The 19,006-nt window shown below is 44.4% G+C and overlaps 1 protein-coding gene across 3 annotated transcripts in view; it reads left to right on the top strand.

Annotated features, from left to right (window-relative positions):
- LOC8030671 (FYVE and coiled-coil domain-containing protein 1) overlaps positions 1–18,918 on the top strand; it is a 33,109-nt gene extending 14,191 nt beyond the window's left edge. For 2 of the 3 annotated variants that reach the window (XM_042288993.1, XM_029966643.4), the window contains exons 9-20: positions 108–2,437; positions 3,621–3,879; positions 4,682–4,822; positions 5,123–5,194; positions 5,311–5,465; positions 5,620–5,758; positions 5,990–6,063; positions 7,458–7,630; positions 9,146–9,254; positions 10,173–10,503; positions 16,965–17,137; positions 18,505–18,918. In XM_042288993.1, coding sequence (XP_042144927.1) covers positions 108–2,437; positions 3,621–3,879; positions 4,682–4,822; positions 5,123–5,194; positions 5,311–5,465; positions 5,620–5,758; positions 5,990–6,063; positions 7,458–7,630; positions 9,146–9,254; positions 10,173–10,503; positions 16,965–17,137; positions 18,505–18,583 — 4,035 coding nt within the window. In that variant the 3' untranslated portion in view covers positions 18,584–18,918. Of the gene's footprint in view, positions 1–107; positions 2,438–3,620; positions 3,880–4,681; positions 4,823–5,122; positions 5,195–5,310; positions 5,466–5,619; positions 5,759–5,989; positions 6,064–7,457; positions 7,631–9,145; positions 9,255–10,127; positions 10,504–16,964; positions 17,138–18,504 lie in introns of all 3 variants that reach the window. The other variant, XM_040502688.2, reaches the window with a different exon arrangement.
- The last annotated feature ends 88 nt before the right edge of the window (positions 18,919–19,006 follow it).

The raw sequence follows: 19,006 nt of genomic DNA, 5'->3' as shown, positions 1-19,006 counted from the left end.
TGTAGTGAATCTAAATTTGCAATCCTCTGAAAGCTCCAGTATGTGCAGAAGTGTGCAAAACAGCCTAAGAAGTAAGAAGCTAATTATTTTTGTTTTCTCCTGTGCAGATGAAAAGCAGATCCCTTTCTCCTGTCGTCTTCAAGAGCAACCTGCCAGAAAACCAAAGTGGGGCAACACCTATAAATACCAAGGATATTTCTCCACGAGAGCTCGAGCTCAAGCAAAGGCTAAGAGAAGCTGAATCAGTAGCGTCTACCTGTGCTGAAACACTAGCGAAGCTGAAGGAGGACCACCTCCATAAAGAGCAAGCATGGCAAGAAAGGGAAGCACGACTTCAAGACCAGCTGTACTCGTTGCAACTGCAACAATCGGCACAAGATACAGGTATCGAAAATTCCAAAAGTGAGCAGGCTTGCTGCAGTTCGGAGCACACAATGTTGGAAGAAATGGTGAAACGACTTACCGCAGACAAAGAAGATATGTCCTTGAAGAATAGTTTTCTGACACGGAAGTTAAATGAGGTCTTAGAAAAACTGGAAGACACAGAAGAGTCACTTGTCACTGTGAAGCAGTCTGAACTAGAGCTCCGGACAAAAGTTGAAAAACTCACCCTTGTAAACGAAGGGCTCAAGAACCTGGTTGATGCAGTGAAGGAGGAGACCGTAATATTGCGGCAGCAAGTGCTGGTGATGGACAAGGAAGTTGAGAACAGCCATTACCTGCTGGAGCAAAAGAAAGCCCAATGCAAGTGCCTAGAAGAGCAGCTTGTCAAAGTTCGGTCCAAATGTTGTGAGACTATCAACGCTAGCTCATTGAAAGACCGTGAGATAGAAAGGTTGGTATCCTTAGTGCGTACTGCTCGAAGGAAGCTCCTTGCGAGGTCACCAGAAAGTTCTCAGCCAGAAACGTCTTCAAAAGAGCAGTCCCCTAGAATCTCAACTGACGGAAAAGAGTGTGACGAGACCCTGCTGGAAAAGATTCTGACGTCTGGAACCAGTGATGTGTCTCCTGATGATCTTAGCCTCGTCCTGCAACAGTATTGTACAAAAGCATCATCGGGCAGTTCAAACTCTGAACTCTACGAGCACTGTTTACGGTACCTGGGGTCTGCCATGTTGCACCAGGAGTCTCTCATTGACAGGGCAAACTCCAAGGTCAAAGATATAGTTTCCACAAGCCACAGTATTAATCTACAGTTGCATGTTCTCCGAGAAGTTCTCAGCATTAAACCCAATGATGAGGAGAGCGAATCAGTGAGCGAGGGAACCTTGAACCACAAAGAGACTGCAACAGTTTCAGAAGAGCTGGTCCCTCCTCGCATTGAAGGCTGCGACTTTGTGACGTCGCTGTTTGAAACTCTTTGTCGAAACCACTCCAAGCTGCAAGGCCTCATGCAGACTGAATCTCAACTAGAAAAGGAGCTTGCAGAGTGCAGGGAGCTCAACGGGCTTCTTTCTGGTAAAGTACACGAACAAGAACGTAAGCTTTGTGGCTTCGTGCAGGAACTAGACCGAACGAAAGTGCTGCTGGCAGGCATGGAGGACACTCGTTACAAACTCCAGACTGCAAAGGCTGTTATGAGGTACGAGCTTCAAGAGAAAAAGCACCTGCTCCACAACCTCAAGCAACAGCTCGAGAGCACTCGAGAAGACTGTGTCAGGGTTATGCGATCGAATGCAGAGTCTGAACTGGAGTGGCGAAGCCTTCGAGAGGAGTTCCAGAGTCGGAAAAAGCAAGACAGCCAGGACAGTGGGGTCTCTGACAACGGACATAGCACGCGTGAGCAAACTCCGCTAAGCAGCGAAGAAGTGTCCGAGAAGGACGACCCTGACTCTGTTGAGGAAGAGGACCGGTCCGACTCCCTCAACGTCGACGAAATTCCAGAAGAAGGAGCCAGCTCCATTCCAATTTCGACTTCAGACATGGAAGTGAGATACCGTGCTCGTTCGCAAAGACTGGAGTACCTGGAACAGCAGTGCCAGATTCTCTACAGCAGCTTGGTCAGGAGTAGTGAACGAAGCAATAACCTCCAAATGCGGCTGCACAGTTTGCTCGAAGGCAGCAACGAGGCAGCGTCCCGGGTGATCGGTGCAAGTGACAACGCTCCTAGCATTCCAGTGGAGACTGAGGATATTTCTGAAGGACTCGAGGAGGAGCCAGACGTTCTAGAGGGCTGTGATGTAGTGAGTGACGACATTTCTGTGCCATTTTCTCCGGAGTGTGTGGAAGCATCCAGAAGAGACGAATCCTTGCCCGAGATAAGAAAGAAGACCCTGGACACAATTGTGCATAGGGTGAAACTGGAGAGGTCTCAGAGTGAAGAACTGATATCTAGTCTTCGGTCAACCATTGCTGAACTGCAATCTGCAAACGAGCGTCTGCGCCGCCAGGTTTTGGCTCAAGCCGAAGAAAAGGCACAACGGGAAAATGAGATGAGGTGCGTATTTTATCAGTCTTGCCGATTATTAAAGATTTCTGTATTTCCGAAGCATTATCAGTGTTCAGTATATAATTTCAGTTATTGATTGTACGCCTTTTGCGCGTGTGTAGATCTTATACCAATTATTTACTAATGCAGATAGCAGCCCTGGAGTAACGATGAGCGAAACATGAGCAGCTCTAAAAAAGCTATTTGCATTTAAGTAAGCATGAGCAGAAGTAAAATTATTTGCATTCTCGCTCTTTTTTTTTCTTTTTTTAGTGCATGGTAAAGTTAGTGTAGATGATTGACGAGAAAAATATAGGTCTATGCCCAACCTACTACGCTTGAACCTTGTATGCCTAATGTCTCTTAGACGTACGATAGTAAGTATAAGACAAGGAGCCGCATTTTCCTCATCAGTCTGAGTTTATGACTTGCCTTTTATGGCGAAATGAATTTTCAGTCTTGCTATTTACTTCGTAATAAAAAATAAAAAAAACGAAACGTGCACTATGGGGCTTTTTCTTTCAGCCGGTAGCTAAAGGGGAGAGTCGCCCTCCTTAACCAGCTTAGTAATTTCATTTGATTAATTTTCTAGGCCTAAATATGTAGGCAGAGGAGTACTCGGATCTCTGCCTTATAAAATGTCTCGTTCATTGGCGATGCTCGAGAAAGTTTAGGTGGTATACACAAGCATCGAAAATTAATCACGTTCTAAGTTTGGGAGCAGGGAATGTTTATTCAGAGCTGTTTTCCTAAAAACCGAATTCCAGAAGAAAAAAATCAATATGGCGGCGTTTTTCGACCATTTTAAGTGAAGATTAAAAACACTGTAGCGTCAACGCGGCTTTCTAAATTCTATCTGTGTTCCTTTATTCGTCCCATGCACTCGATAAGTACACTTTTGCCTGCAATAAAGCATTCATAAAAAACTTCGCAATGGGTTTATTCATGTTCGTTGTGCGCCTGCGTGATGAAGCGAAACCCTGCAACCCTGCTGGACTTTACCTGATACTACTTTGTAGTGCACCAGTGCTTGTGGGAAATGCTTCCCATAAGTGCGGATGCGAACGCATTGGGTCAGTGGGATTTCGATCGTGTAAAGCAATTAACAAGTATATAAAACTAGTAAATTGTAGCTTAGTTTTATACGTTCCACTCTTAACAAAAATATACTCTTCGGTCTGCTTGTCTACAGGCAGCGGGCGAGTGGGATGCTCCGCACGGAACGCAACCTGAAGAGCGTCCAACTGAAGGATATCACGAGGGAAAGAGAACAGCTGCTGGAGCAGAACAAAGTGTTGGAGACCAAGCTGGAACAGAAAGAGAACGAGCTCACGGAAAGTGATGCATGTCGCCGGAAAAGCCTCGAGAAGCAGAAGACTCTAGAAAAGGAGGTCGGCACTCTGACGCTGAAGTTGGATAACCAGACGACATCCCACAACCACTTGTATGAGGTAAGCAGCAATTGGGTAACTCTATGGTCCGTGACAGGCTAAGAATGCCGTAGCACCACAGTCTCCAGCACGCGCTTGTTCCTTTCCGCTGGTCTTGCTGCGCGGGCAACGGAGTGTTATCAAAGGCAGAAAGATCAAGCTGGAGGCGGAATATCTGCTGAATTCTTAACCGGTCACCTAGTAGAGTTACCATTTATAGCTCAGCACACACATTTTCAGGTCAAACACTACCAAACAAGAGGTCTTGAATATTTATGTTATGACAGCGCATTTTAACTTTCCTTCTATGTACAGAGCGCGACACTGTTAGCACGAACAAGAGATCGCCGGTTTTTCCAGTTTTTCTCTTCGAACCTAAGGAATGTCATCCAAGTTATTATTGCTAAGGAAAGAGCTTATTTAGTTCTATAATGTAAGCGATAAAATTTCGTGCTCGCTAATACTAGTTAGAGTTAAAATGCGAAAATGCGCCGATGTCGTGTTCGCGCTAACAGTGTCGCGATGTGTACGTCTGAATAAATTCTCAATACCCAATTCAGTCCAGAGAGAAGCTTAAAATACCTTCTATTAAATGACACAGTCAAGCCAGCAAAGAAACGTACTGTGATGTGTGGTGTAATCTTCATTCTTGCCAATCTACAACATCCTTGTCATTGGCACGCTTGTGGAAAAAGCAGTTTTGAATGAGTTGGCTTATGCTAATAAAGCACCACTTGTCCACCTGGAAGGACGTCTAAGTATGCATCTCACTGCTCTCGATCTCGACCATTAGTAACAATGTTACAATGGTGTTTCGTTCCAGAATTATGTGACTCAACAAACCGTTATAGAAGAAATGAAGAAACGGATCGGGGAGCAAGAGCAAATGATTGGGGAACTTGAGCACTCAGTGGAAGAACTGAAAGACGACCAAGTGACTGAGCAGACAATGTTCCTAAAAGAGGTGCCTAAAATATTTTTTCTATAATTGTAAAATTTCTCTAAGATCCCTACCGAAAAATCCGGTTAACTTTTCCCTATCCGGATTATGGAACCGGAAATTTGTTTCTGGAAACCCGAAATCCAGATTGCAGACAAAGGAATACTTTTTGAAAACCTAAATTCCAGATAAAATCCAGATAGAATCCAGATAGATTTCCGGTTCCATAATCCGGATAGCGAAAACTTATACCGGATTTTTCGGTAGGGATGTGTTGAAGATTTGTTTAACCCTACCAAACCTTTGGATCTGTTTGATGTGTAGGTTGAAAAGTTGCAACTGGACTTGGCCTCCAGAGAAGAAGAATGCTCGAGCTTAAGTGACGAACTCAAAAAGGTCAGTCATCGAGATCCAACAAACTCCCACGCAAACGAATCGCTAAAAATTGTGGCTATAATGCGATGTGCTAGATCATTCTAGCAGTATCGCTCATGGAAGTTTCTGCCGTGCAGCTTCGCATCCAGGCTGACCAAGATAGGGAACAGAGTGACCACCTAAAGCAACAGCTTGAAGAGAGCAGCAACATTATAACTTCTTTCGAGGACCAACTGAAACAGCTCAAGGTGGATTCAGTTGAACTGAAGAAGAAAATTGTCAAGCTTGTGAGGTAAGCCTGAGTTTTACTAAAGTCCATTTGTATTATTTCCTTGAACACAGTACAGTTCATCGATAACAAATTAAACCACAAAACTATATGGGCAATCCCCCAGATTCCACAAAGAAATATTTTTTAAAAAACTTCCTCTTGATTCTTCCTTCAGGGAGAAAGACACTTTGTGGAAACAAAATGATAGTTTGCAGTTTCTCCAAAAACTACAAGCCACAGACAAGTGGATGGACAATGACGAAGCTGACAGCTGCCTTCAGTGCTCTACTGCATTCAGCTTCACTCTGAGGAAGGTAAGCATTGAAAGACCGCAAAACAGTTTTAACTTGTTATTCTAAGCAAACTAAAATTATTCCATCAACCTTTCGGGGAAAGGAAAAGCTTTTAGTGTCGCATAATTCCAAAAAATCGCAGTCTGTTTCTGATGCGATTTTTGTAAATCTTGTCTGAAATCTCTGCATTGCCCTGTGTGATCTCAAATATATTTAGCGAGATGTCAAGTAAAGTTTCCTGTTCTTTTACAGCACCACTGCAGGCTATGTGGCAGAATATTCTGCCATAGCTGTTCTAACAACTGGCTGATGACAACTGCAAGCAGGTACAAATTTATGCTTAATTAATATGAGAAAAAAAAATTAGAAAACAAATGCAACCAAATCCCTTAAAGGCAAAATATTGATGGTCATTGAGTTATATAAAATTTTAACTATGTACTAAGTATCCACTTGGTTGTATGTTTAGGAAATATTTAGTCAAAATATTCATTTTCTTTCTAGAAATTTTCTTTTGAAGTTTACGCGTGCACCTCGAATCACTTGCTGCCGCTCTGCTGTCAACAACGAGCAGGGGCACTCGTGAGGTCAAATGTTGTATCCAACGTTGCCGACGCCAACGCCGCTCAAGCCGGAAACGGGCGCCTAAGAGCTGCGCTCTAAAAAGGGAACAGAAGACGTGGCGGCGTCGATGGCGGCGTAACAGCAGGATCGAACGTTAGGGCAAGATTGACTCCGGCTCGCCACGCGGAGCCCCTTTTTACACACGTGGGCTTCTGTAACAATCGGTGTAGAAGGCGAAGAACCAGGGTCGCTCCCAGGAACCGAACCCTGGCTCTTCGCGTGGGAAGCAAACACGATAACCGTTAGGCCACGGCCGCTCTGCCTTTTTGGCCAGCTACGCGCGCGCGGCAATACTGACTCTGAATCTCTCGCACTTATGTAAAGGTTCCCCTTCCTATTGATTTCCTTGTGTTTGTAAGTTCACATGCTTGCCAGATCAATTAAAAGTCCACTCTACTCAACTTTTGTTATTCAAAAAATGATGATGCTATCAAAACTAGAGTTAAGATATTGCAATAAAACTCCGTCTAAACGGCCACCAAACCTACATGAGAGCACAGTCGGCGATATCTTCTCATTGATGGAGTCGACATGGCACTTTTGTTATTGTCATGTAGCGCTGTCTAACTCCACCGGCAACGTTTGTGCCTACCAGTTTAAAGGACGTTGTTTGATCCAACAAATCGGTGATGCAAATGATGTTTGCGCACACGAGTTCAAATGTTCTCTGCAATTGCAAACCGGTGTGTTGTCGACTACAGCTCACACTTTAGTTTGTTTGCACCTATGTTTAAAAAATAAATTTCAGAAAAATTAACCTGGGTGTATTGTGCAAAACATTATGTAGAGCCCTTCAACTGTAGCTTCCAAGTTGAAATCGCCAATTTTGCAAAACAGTTTAGTTTTTTTTTTAGTATCAAAGCTAGTTGTGTATAACTTTCCACTGCGTTTTATCTGCTCCTGATCGAGGAAAAATCTTCCGGGCATAAATTTCGTGGCATACATACCCTAGTTCCTTGAGTAACATGTGCACCATAAACGGAACGTTCCCGTCGAAAGCAAACATCATATTTATTTTCAGCGTTCCTTTGAGGCTGCTTCAACGAACTATATTCTACTTGTTTCTAAGTGAAGTATTTTTCCTCTTTATTTCTAGCCGGCCTACGAGAGTGTGCAACGCATGTGCAGTGGAGCACGACAGGCTCGAAAGGGCAGCCCGGAACCCCTCGGTCTCTACCACCATCTCGGTTGAGAGTGAGGAGGACGACCTTGTTGGTGAAGTCAACACCCCCAAATGCAGCGATGGCCAAACTTCGTGTAACTCGGCAGGTCAGCCTGGCGTTTTTAACTGCTTCCCTCTTTTCATGTGAAATTTTTACAGTCCGCGAGCGGATGACTATCTTTAGAAACGGTGTTGGTAATCAGCCACAGTGGCCTGGGTGTCCGGAGGTGGGGTGGCGCAAAAGCCCCCCCCCCCCCTCCCCCCCCCCCCCCCTAACCCAGCCTTTAGGATTGTTGGGCCTAGATGCGTATGCCCCATAATTCTATAGAGTTGACCCCCTCTGAAAAAATAGGATTGCACGTCAACCTAAAAATACGTTCTACAGACACCCATACAAAAAGGCACCACTTAATATGAATGTGCATCCATATCTTGCATCAATCAACTCAACATCCATGTCATGAGGATGTTGATTTGTAGGTACCTTTTGAGTAAAACTGTCGCAGGCATGCAATAAATATGACTCATGACAAAAATGCATGGCCTATCATTTCACGTTACAAAGAGGCATATTCTTGATCCAAACCATGTTTTAAATGGATACTTCAACGAAATTTGAAATATTCCCGTCGTGTTCAAAAATAGGTTGAATATGATCCACAATATCCGTAAATGACAATCGCACGTTGTATTTTGAGCATGGTGGCTGTATTTTTCGTTATAAACGGCCCACTCTGGCAAGCGCTCGGAGAAGGCCCAGCTTAGAGCACGTGACATCCAACGCAGTCGTGACGTAGGTCGTCTCAAGACGAGCAAAGCTACGGCGAGGCTGACGTCGAGAGGATGGCCTAGTCGTTCCAGCCACCGAAGCGGCTGCTTTTGTACGAATTTTGAGTGACGGGTTAATCTTCTATAATCTTTTAGGGGGACAATAGCGACTTCTGCGACACACAAAAGGGATTCTCGGGAAAAGGGGAGTTCCTCCTTCCTCCCTTCTCTCGTCGTGGCCGGAGACGAGACAACCTCCGTCACTAGCTGTCAAGGTTCCTAGACGAGCATTACAAACGAGGCGTTAGCGACATCCACCAGGTGCTCTTTGCTAATCGTTTAATTCGTTTTAAAATTCCTTTTCGAGACTTTTTTACAAGATATTGGTATGTTCCATGTTATACTGCTCTTTTGAACACATATAGACCAAAAAATGAGCACCGAAATTTCGTTGTAGTATCCCTTTAAGTTGTATTAATCTTTAAATACGATGCATAATTAAACGGCTCCAAAGATTTTTTTTAATAAAAAATATTGTACTTTAGCCAAACTTCACCTCAGATGTGACCCTAGACATACTGTAATTTAGCCTTTTTGTCTTGATTGTAAAGACAGATGGGACATTTTAACTAAATTAACACTAAGGAACGAATATGTCAAATATTTTTTAGCAGAAGCCGCGTCTAACTGTACAACTCTTCCTTTGGCTTGCTTTCTGCCCTCCACTTCGTTCGTCAGTTAAGTAACGTCCTATTGCAAATAAATAAGCGAAAGAAGAAACAAAATTAAACATAAATGAAGATCTGTATTAATAAGTCACACACAGTTCTAAGTAATTCTGCTCTTTCGAGCAGTTGGCCGGCCCCGGCAGAACACAGCCGACAGTGGCATCATGAGCTCATCTGCACCTGCCAACGGAGGGGCGGTGCCAAGAGTCAGCACCCCGAAAATTGTTCGAAACTGGTAAGGCAATTTTTAGTTCTGTTTCTCAAATTAATTGTTAGCGCGAGCTCCTTCAGACGCTGATAAAGCTCTGTCTTCACAGTGATCAAAGTACTGAAGCAGCTACCGCCGATGTCGCTTTGCCGCAGTGCACCCGTGACGCGTAGGAAGTGCACTAAACTTGGCCAAATTAGTTTCTTTCCACAGCGACTCTCCCGCTTTTCAGCATCGAAACAGCTCGCATAGAAAAATGCTGCTCCTTCGGGCGAAAGTGTGCATGCAAATTTTGAAAAAGTTGAAGCTTTGTGTTCGTATTCATATTGCAACTGCTATCATAGCTCAAAACAAACTACAACCGAAGCTACTGAAACCTTTTTAATGTAAGCATGGCAAATCTCAATCTGTGCCCGTGAAATTTAGGGAGACAAATGTAATGTAACATTAAATATACGAACTGTAATTGTCATAGAGAAGCTCCCCCAATAGTCGTATCACACTGAAAATATAGAGATTGATCGTATGAGTTTGTATCTTTGCTAGATTTTCGACAGTAGTAAGCAATCAAGACTGCGAGCATGAAAACTATACATTCTGTTTTTGCAATTGTAAAAGATTTGTGAGAATACAGAAACATCAATCGATTAAATAAAAAAATAAGGCGACTCATCACATAGTAAGATCATACTGCTCCTGTGATACTGCATCAAGAGGAGCTGAAAGGTTCTATGGGACACGAAAGCTTGCTTGATCTTGTTTACTTCAGCGCATTTCTTTATCTTCGATCCTTACCGCAATAGTCTATAAATTGAGAAATAAATTAACCCATTAATGATCACTGTCAATTTACTTGTACTCAATTTTTGTTTCTCTTTTTTTTTTTTTTTTCTTTTTAAGGCGCTACGCCCAATCCACACACTGCTTCCTTCTTCCAAACGGCAGGTCGTTCCCGAAGCTAAGAAAGCTGCAGTTCCTGCAGAGCTCTGGTAGCCTGGACGACGGAGGACGCAAGCAGGAGTTTGACATCATTAGCGACGAGGAGATAGCACGCTCCCTGTCTGCCTGCAGCCCTTACAACAGCTCACCCAGCAACAGCCAGCAGGAGAACACGTTCCACATGAGCACCACGCGGACCGTGGAGGACATTGCGGACTGCGGTCCTGAAGGAGTTCAGGGAGAAATTTGGGTTAACGCTGGCGGAACCTACGGCATTCCGGTGCTCCTCAAGGTGCCCGAGACGGTGCTCTTCTGGGAGTTCAAATGCGAGCCAAAGGTAAATAGCCTGGGTTTCTTCCTCTCTCTCTCTTTCTGACCCTGGCAGCACACGTGGTTCTATGGATGTTCTCAAGATGTCCTAGTGTCCCATGGAAGTCCTGTAGATGTAAACAGGACGTCTATGCTGCCTGGGAATGGCATATGTGTGTGTGGCCATGGTGGAGAATAAAACTCAAGGTGATTTAAGCTATTTAAATCGTGATTTAAATCAGACTACAAATTTATGTGAAACCTTTCCCGCGAAAATAATCCCGAAAATATTTGTTTACTGTATGTATATTACTTCATGATCTTTATGTGCTTTTGCCTTGTATCAAAATTAAAGAATTATCAAGCAAGAGAGATCTTAGATCAGGCTGAACATGAGCACAAAGCAGTGGTCTTCTGAGCAAATCGGAACGTTGGGCTCTCTCTCTTCCCTCCACTTCGTTCGTCAGTTACGTGACGTCTTATTCCAAATAAGAATACGAAAGAGAACGAATTAAACAACAAAAGTAATGTCTTGTTGCAGGAAAAACAGACTACCAAAGAAAAAAAATTGCAGAAGGATCCTTGATGGATTCTTAGGGAATGCGTTAGCATGACCCTTGGAGATGCCGCACACGTCCCCCTTTGCGAAACACTAACGCTGACCCATTCACTTTTTCTCTTTTGGCTTTATCTTTTGCTTCCTCTATTTTTTTTTTTTGCCTCTTTTGGGCCTTGTTACGGGGTCACTGTTGGCGTCTACCAGAGGTCATGTTAACGGATTCTCTAAGTATCAGCCAATGGATCTTCCTGTATTTTCTTTTTTTCGCCCCTTTTCTGTACTCTGCCTGTCCGAGTACATCGACGCCCTTGGATACGTCATCCCTATCACTCATAAAAAGAACCACATCCATATCACTCGTGGAGGGAACCGCGTCTATCGTTTTAACCAGTGATTTCCCTACACACCCTCCCTTTAAGGGGTACAGAAACAAAAATTGAAATATTCACAATTCGTTCGGAAATGAGTCAAGCATGACGGGTAATAACCGTAAATGAAAATCGCACGTTTGCATTTTGAACGACTGGCTATATTTCTCGTTCCAAGCTGTGCACTCGAGCAAGCGCTCGAAGAGAAGCGAACGGAGAGCGCGATGCGTCATGGGATATCCGACGCAAACAAAAACAGGAAGAAAAAAATTCCCCCGTTCGTGGCGTAGCAAAGCTAGCGTGGTTATGAGCTTTGCCGTTGGTGGCGTTGTCAGCGTTGTGGTGGTGTCCATAGGGAGTTTTCGTAGGCCGCGTTCTCCCCTCCGCTAAGTCCTCAGCAACGAAGAAGCCACTACTGCGCCTGCGCGCCGATGGCCTTGGCTGTAGAAACCCGGATCTCGTAGCGGGTTGCGGAGGAGCGTTGCGGGATGGCGGAAACGATCTACGAAAACTCCCTCATAGGGAGTTTTCGTAGATCGTTTCCCCTGTCCCGCAACGCTCTCCGCAACCAGCTACGCTAGCCGGAACTCTAGAGTCAAGGCCATCGGCGCGCCGGCGCAGTAGCGGTTGCTTCGTTGGCTCGGTTGTAGCCCTACGCGTTACAACCGAGCCATTCAAAGTACCCGTGCGGTGACAAGCGTGTGGCTGCCCCAAGGAGCACATATAGCTTCCACAGCACTGTCAGCTTAGTGGTGAACAAGCTGGGAAAAGCAACCAAATTATGAGCGACTGGCTAACCTTCTAATGGGGGAGGATGGCTGTATCCGGGTGCACAAACGAGGGTCCGAGAAAGAGGGGAGTCCCTCTTTTCTGTCTTCTTGGACTGTTTGGTTCAATGCGCGATTTGTAAGTTGAGGAGGAAAGCGAAGAACAAGCGGCGCTGCTCTGATGGAACTTGCTACGTCATGACTACGTAGAAAGTTCCCCAACGTTGATAGATTACCTCCCAAATAGGCTCCGCATGCGTCCACCAGGTGCACATTGAAATATCGTTTAATTAGCTTTAAAATTAGTTTGCATGTGCCTTTCGACGCAAGACTGGTGTTTTTGAGGTTATGCTGCAACACGCAACACCTCAAAGCTATAAACTGAGCGCTGGAATTTTGTTTTCCTACCCCTTTAAAGGGGCCCTGCAATCATATTCAAGCGTCCATCTTTTTTTGCGGTTTCCACGTCTCTTGGGGTTCGGGCAAGCCAGCGGGCACGGAGAGAGTAACTAAATATCAGTGCGTCATCTCCTCCACCGACGAGGGCGACCCGCGGTACCGAAAGCGCGCAAAATGTGACGTCTTTGGTCCTGGGCTTACTACTGGTCAGAGCCGCTAAAAGCTTCTTTTTAGTCGAAATACAAAATATAAGTGGCGCGAACCGTTTCAATTATCTATAAAAGTAGCTTTTGTTCAGTATTTTAGATAAGAAAGAAACGAATGCAGTTCATAAAGTACGGAAACAAGAATTGACCCGTCGACATACCCGCCACCAAGCGGTTGAAAAAGTGGCGCATACTAGAAAGAATAGTGGGATCAGGCGCCGACACGGAAAGCTCCCGGATGTACGCGGCGGCGCTGCGGTCGTATACCGGCTCGAGGATCCGACCGGTTCCGAGCGTTCCCAAGGCTCTCGGCGCGGGCATGGCTGGCGATTTAGCCCTTTGGCGGTATGGCAGCGCGAAGTGGCTCCCGTTCTGAACTGATCTTTACCCCGTGTTTGCTGTCGTTTGTGGCCAATGAAGTGTCATGCCGAATTAGTATTTAATCGCGCAGCAAATGCAATGAGAGCCGCTCTGGCTGACCGCTGCATACAGCCTGTCCAGAACACGCTTTAAAGGGATACTTCAACGCAATTTGAAATATTCCCGTCGTGTTCAAAAATAGGTTGAATATCATCCACAATATCCGTAAATGACAATCGCACGTTTGCATTTTGATCCTGGTGGCTGTATTTTTCGTTATAAACGGCCCACTCTGGCAAGCGCTCGGAGAAGGCCCAGCTTAGAGCACGTGACATCCAACGCAATCGTGACGTAGGTCGTGTCAAGACGAGCAAAGCTACGGCGAGGCTGACGTCGAGAGAACGGCCTAGTCGTTCCAGCCACCGAAGCGGCTGCTTTTGTACCAATTTTGAGTGACGGGTTAATCTTCTATAATCTTCTAGGGGAACAATAGCGACTTCTGCGACACACAAAAGGGATTCTCGGGAAGAGGGGAGTTCATCCCTCCCCCCTTCTCTCGTCGTGGCCGGAGACGAGACAACCTCCGTCACTAGCTGTCAAGGTTCCTAGACGAGCATTACAAACGAGGCGTTAGCGACATCCACCAGGTGCTCTTTGCTAATCGTTTAATTCGTTTTAAAATTCCTTCTCGAGACTTTTTTAACAAGATATTGGTATATTCCATGTGATACTACACTTTTGAACACATATAGACCAAAAAATGAGCGCCGAAATTTTGTTGTAGTATCCCTTTAATGGTGCCCTCTCGCGCCGTCGACTCGGAGTGCGGCAGCCGTGAGCGCTTGATGAGCTCACTACTTCTCCTCTAAATCACGGCCACTCTCAAGCAACCAAGGACGTCATGAGGGACGTTATTTTTTGCTTGTTTTTGTAATTTTAATTTGCTTAAAACTTTTAAAATAAAGAGCATTTCGACAAAAGAAAAGTTTCACGAAGTTACTACGTTCAGTGCGCTCAGGTCCGGTGTAAATTAAAAATTAGTAAAAAAAGTCATTGCAGGGCCCCTTTAAAGGGATACTTCAACGAAATTTGAAATATTCCCGTCGTGTTCAAAAATAGGTTGAATATGATCCACAATATCCGAAAATGACAATCGCACGTTTGTATTTTAATCCTGGTGGCTGTATTTTTCGTTATAAACGGCCGACTCTGGCAAGCGCTCGGAGAAGGCCCAGCTTAGAGCACGTGACATCCAACGCAATCGTGACGTAGGTCGTCTCAAGACGAGCAAAGCTACGGCGAGGCTGACGTCGAGAGGATGGCCTAGTCGTTCCAGCCACCGAAGCGGCTGCTTTTGTACGAATTTTGAGTGACGGGTTAATCTTCTATAATCTTCTAGGGGGACAATAGCGACTTCTGCGACACAGAAAAGGGATTCTCGGGAAGAGGGAAGTTCCTCCTTCCTCCCTTCTCTCGTCGTGGCCGGAGACGAGACAACCTCCGTCACTAGCTGTCAAGGTTCCTAGACGAGCATTACAAACGAGGCGTTAGCGACATCCACCAGGTGCTCTTTGCTAATCGCTTAATTCGTTTGAAAATTCCTTTTCGAGACTTTTTTAACAAGAGATTGGTATGTTCCATGTGATACTGCTCTTTTGAACACATATAGACCAAAAAATGAGCGCCAAAATTTCGTTGTAGTATACCTTTAAGGGGGGGTGGTGTATACCCCCTTGTTCTTTTTAAGGCACCCCCTTAATTCGCAACGACTCCTCCATTCTCAATGCCCCCCCCCCCCCTTTCCCCCTAACCCCCTCTTAAAAATACCCTAATTTTAATTCCTGGGGAAACCACACACACATCACAGCCCACGCACCGCTACTACGGAAACCAAAAGCGAAGAACAACCGGCAACGGCAAAGCGGCGACTGAGCACGCCCGCATTCCACCGCGTCGCGTCGCAACACTATAGATAACAAAACCGTAGTGCTCAATGAGATGGCGTCATCAGTGAAGGCCAACGCTGGGCACATATTAGACACGCACGACACTTGCGTCAACGCCCGGCTCAAACTTGACTCGAAGTCGAGCGCTGACGCAGCACTCGTTTCCACCGTGTGTCCAGGGGCCCTAAACTTGTCAAACACAAAGTTGGAGCCGAAAATTCGCAGAGCGCGCCGATTGCACGTCGAAAAAAGCGCGAAGTCATCGTCGTGATAAGCCAATCGGTGCGGTCTGTGAACTTCGGCCTCAACTTTGTGCTCGACGAGTTTAGAGCCCCAGCGTTGGCCTTCTCTGATTAAGCCATCTCATTCAGCACTACGACATTTTTGTTATGTAGGAAGTGCTGCGCGGCGCCGCCGCCTCCCCTGGCTCAGGGCCAGCTGTGCGCGCGACTGACGAAAACGAACGTATTTTGACGAAATCCTGGCGGTGTCTGTCAGTCTGTCAGCGCCCGGGAGAGAGCGAGTTTGACTTGTGCTGTCGTCAGCGCTTCGGACCGATGGGAGCGTCGCACGCGTCACTCTCTCCCCCCTTTCCCTTTCCCCGGCGCTGACAAAGAAGGCACCGCGGGTTTTCGTCGAAACGAGCGTTCTAATGCTGACGCATTAACAGCAAAGAAAACTTTTTTTACGAACTAAAAAGTTCGTAACTCTACTGAATTATATTTTAACTCTACAAAATTTACTGTAACTCTTCAGCAGTTTCAGTAATCGGATGAATTGACCATCAATTTGCCATGTTTGAAAATACATCTAGTGATAAAGAATTTCTCATTTGTAGCTAGTGATTTAAATAAAGATAATCTAATTTGAATTTAAAAAATCGTCTGAAAAAAATTAATCTGGTTTATTCGTTTTTAAGTGTCAGCTCTGCATGTGACATTTGAATTCGGTTTCAATAAAGGCTTTTGTGAAAGTATAGTTCTTGGCCCAAGCCACGGTTTGACTGGGAAGTTCAGACTTTCGACTTTGACTTCCCAGGAATTGCTTGTATGGCATAAGGGGATTCTACATTCACCCTCAGAGTGCCAAGCAGTATGTTGCTGCAGGTAAAGCACTAAGGGCACATTAGTTCTGAACATTGAGCTGTAAAGCTTCTGGATGCGACATGATGCCACCAGAGGTGAAGCCGGGGGAGACTTCTGGTTTGGAGGGACATGCCCCCAATGATGACCAAAAACGAACAAAACTGACAAACGCTACTGGACGGGGAGCACCCTTGGGGCGTTTCCACCGACTGCGACCTCTACTTCTGGCTTCACTTGGGCTTTTAATTCTTGTTTGGCTCGTTTGAGCCAGTATGTCACCTCTTCTTCCTGGCTCCATGGTTCTGAACTTGGGATATGGCAATCCATTTTTGCTTCACTTCTGGCAATCAATGGAACTTGTCCAGAATTTTCGGCAAATTAGGTGAGGTTGCACGTCAACTAAAGCGTCATATTTCAGGTAAAATCAGCTATGTATGAGACCGAATCATTTCACCTAAAATTGGAATTATTGTTTCATTTGCACTGGTCTTAATCTAAAGATAACACCATTCACAATGAGTTCAAGAGGTGATCTTCCTCGATAAACAAATATTGAGTTGCATTTGACACTGGACCATTATAGATGATGATGCCTCTTTACCCCAATCAATATTTATGACAGTTTCACTTTCTTGGTAATATGCAACTGGCACCGTCCTGGGTCATTGATCTATCTTTATTGATAGTTCTTTAAATATATAATTGACATTTTAAGCTATTGAAAGAGTGCTGTTCTGATGCCTTGCCTAAAACAGACAGCCCATAGTTTGTAACTAATGCCCTCCTTTCATCCTTGCAGAGCATTTCTTTTGAGCTGAAGTACAAGCCATTGAGTGAAGACCTGGACTTGAGTGCCCTGGAAGTCATCCTGCCATCCGTCAGGGTGCAAGCCGATGTCCAGCCCATGGAGGGCCACCTTGTGGTTCGGGAGGCTGGCGTGTATGTGCTGATGTTTGACAACCAGCACTCGAAGTAAGCAAACCCTCAAGTTTGATGAACAAATTGTGAACACATTTTACCCATCTCAGTGGTGTAGCCGGGGGGAGGGGGGGGGGGGATTTGGGTCTTTATGTCCAGTCCCCTCCCCCCACCAGCCAGCCAACCCTATAATATACAGATGCATTTTGAACCCGCCCCCCTCCCCTTTTGCAACCCAAGTCATGGACCTCTCAGCCACCTCAGCACAATCTTCATGAGGCCCTTTCATTCCCCTATAATGTTTTTTTAACTGGTATGCATTGTTTTAGGTGCAATCGGGGTGCATTAGTTATTTTTGGAAATAGTGGAAATTATTGGATGAAGTCCGATGGCCACCGAGTACTTGTTTTACTCTCACTGACAAACTATTTAACACAATCAACTTATAAGGCACCAATTTGTTGACAAAGCATCACTTTGTGATACAAAACTAACAAGATTAAATTTGGGTAATATACTTTGAAGTTGGGGGTTGTACTTTCCTCAAAAAGTGCCAGAAAAAATACTTTAAAAGTAAGTACCCACTCAGAGAATGTACTTCAAGCAAAATACAAGTTTTCTAGCACAATGTATTTAAAGTATTTCCCAACACTGATTTTTATATGGTTGAACAGATATGAAAACAATTTATTTTTTGCACTTCTGTGGTATGTAGTCTACAGTCGGTGACAGGTCAAGAACGAAGTGGAAGCTCCTCCCACCTCCTTCCACGATCTCCTCTCCAGCGTCCGTTCTGCTAAAGGGGAAGGAGGAGGAAGGAGCTTCCACTTCGTGCTTGACCTGTCACCGACTGTAGTTAGAATCCTAGAACAATTAAACCTTATTAGTGTAAAAGGAGGCACTGGTCACGAAAAGCTAAAGGCAGATTAAAGTATGGTTTTCACACACTACAAGGTATACCTATATATTACACTCAAAATCTGCACTTTTAGTTAGTTGCATCAATCCAACTACTTTTCACAAGTTATCTCGGAAAATTTTCCGGATTCTGAATATTCAATTTTGTGTGAAAACAGATTTAATAATCTTTTAGTAGGCTTAATACCTTACAAATAAGACTGCAACAAGACTTGTTTCAGGTGAAAAGTGTAACATAAAATTTTGTAATAAAACATAAACAACTTTTTTATTATTCTTATTCATCAGTGATAGACTTTCAACATGTAATTACCTTTTGGGGCACAAAGTACAAGAAGTGTTTAAGAAATAGGTAACCTTGGTACTTGTGTTTAGCACCGAAAATTAGATGCGAGAATTTTATCCACGAAGAGAGATATGGCACAAACCGTGGTTCATATAATGAGTGTTTCAGAATGAACCAAATTGCTGATTTTTGTTGGGGTTTTTTGATTTACCTCCAGGTTTATTGCCAAGAAGGTCACTTACAAGCTACACCTGCGCAAGCCAGACTCTTCGGAACCCAAGACAATTCAGACATGAAGCAACGCTGCTTCAATATTTTAACCAAGGCCATTTGCTTGTAAAGTTGTACCTCTGCGTGGATATTTTTATTGAGTTAGACTTGTACATTTTTTGTGCCGATGTTTTTTTATAGAGTACTGTAAAATATTCTGACCTTTAAGTGTGACTTGTGTATTATAGCAAGCAGATTAGTGTGTTAATGTCATAAAAATGTCCCGTAAGTTATTTAAATGCATGGACTGGTATTCCTTTCCTATGTCCAATGCCTGTACAAGTTGACTATTCTTATAAAAACTTAATGTGCTAAGTTATGAATGTGACTTGTAATAAAAACAATATTTTATTACCATGGACTTGAAGCCTTTATGTTTTGCTTTGCCGAGTGAACAACCCAATTCAAAACAGAAAATATGCACATAAAATTTCTGTTTAAAATATGCA

The sequence above is a fragment of the Ixodes scapularis genome, unplaced genomic scaffold, assembly GCF_016920785.2.
Source record: "Ixodes scapularis isolate PalLabHiFi unplaced genomic scaffold, ASM1692078v2 PGA_scaffold0__279_contigs__length_252992795, whole genome shotgun sequence".
Lineage (NCBI taxonomy): Eukaryota > Metazoa > Arthropoda > Arachnida > Ixodida > Ixodidae > Ixodes > Ixodes scapularis.
Note: the sequence above shows the minus strand (reverse complement) of the source record. Positions and strands in the feature narration are given on the sequence as shown.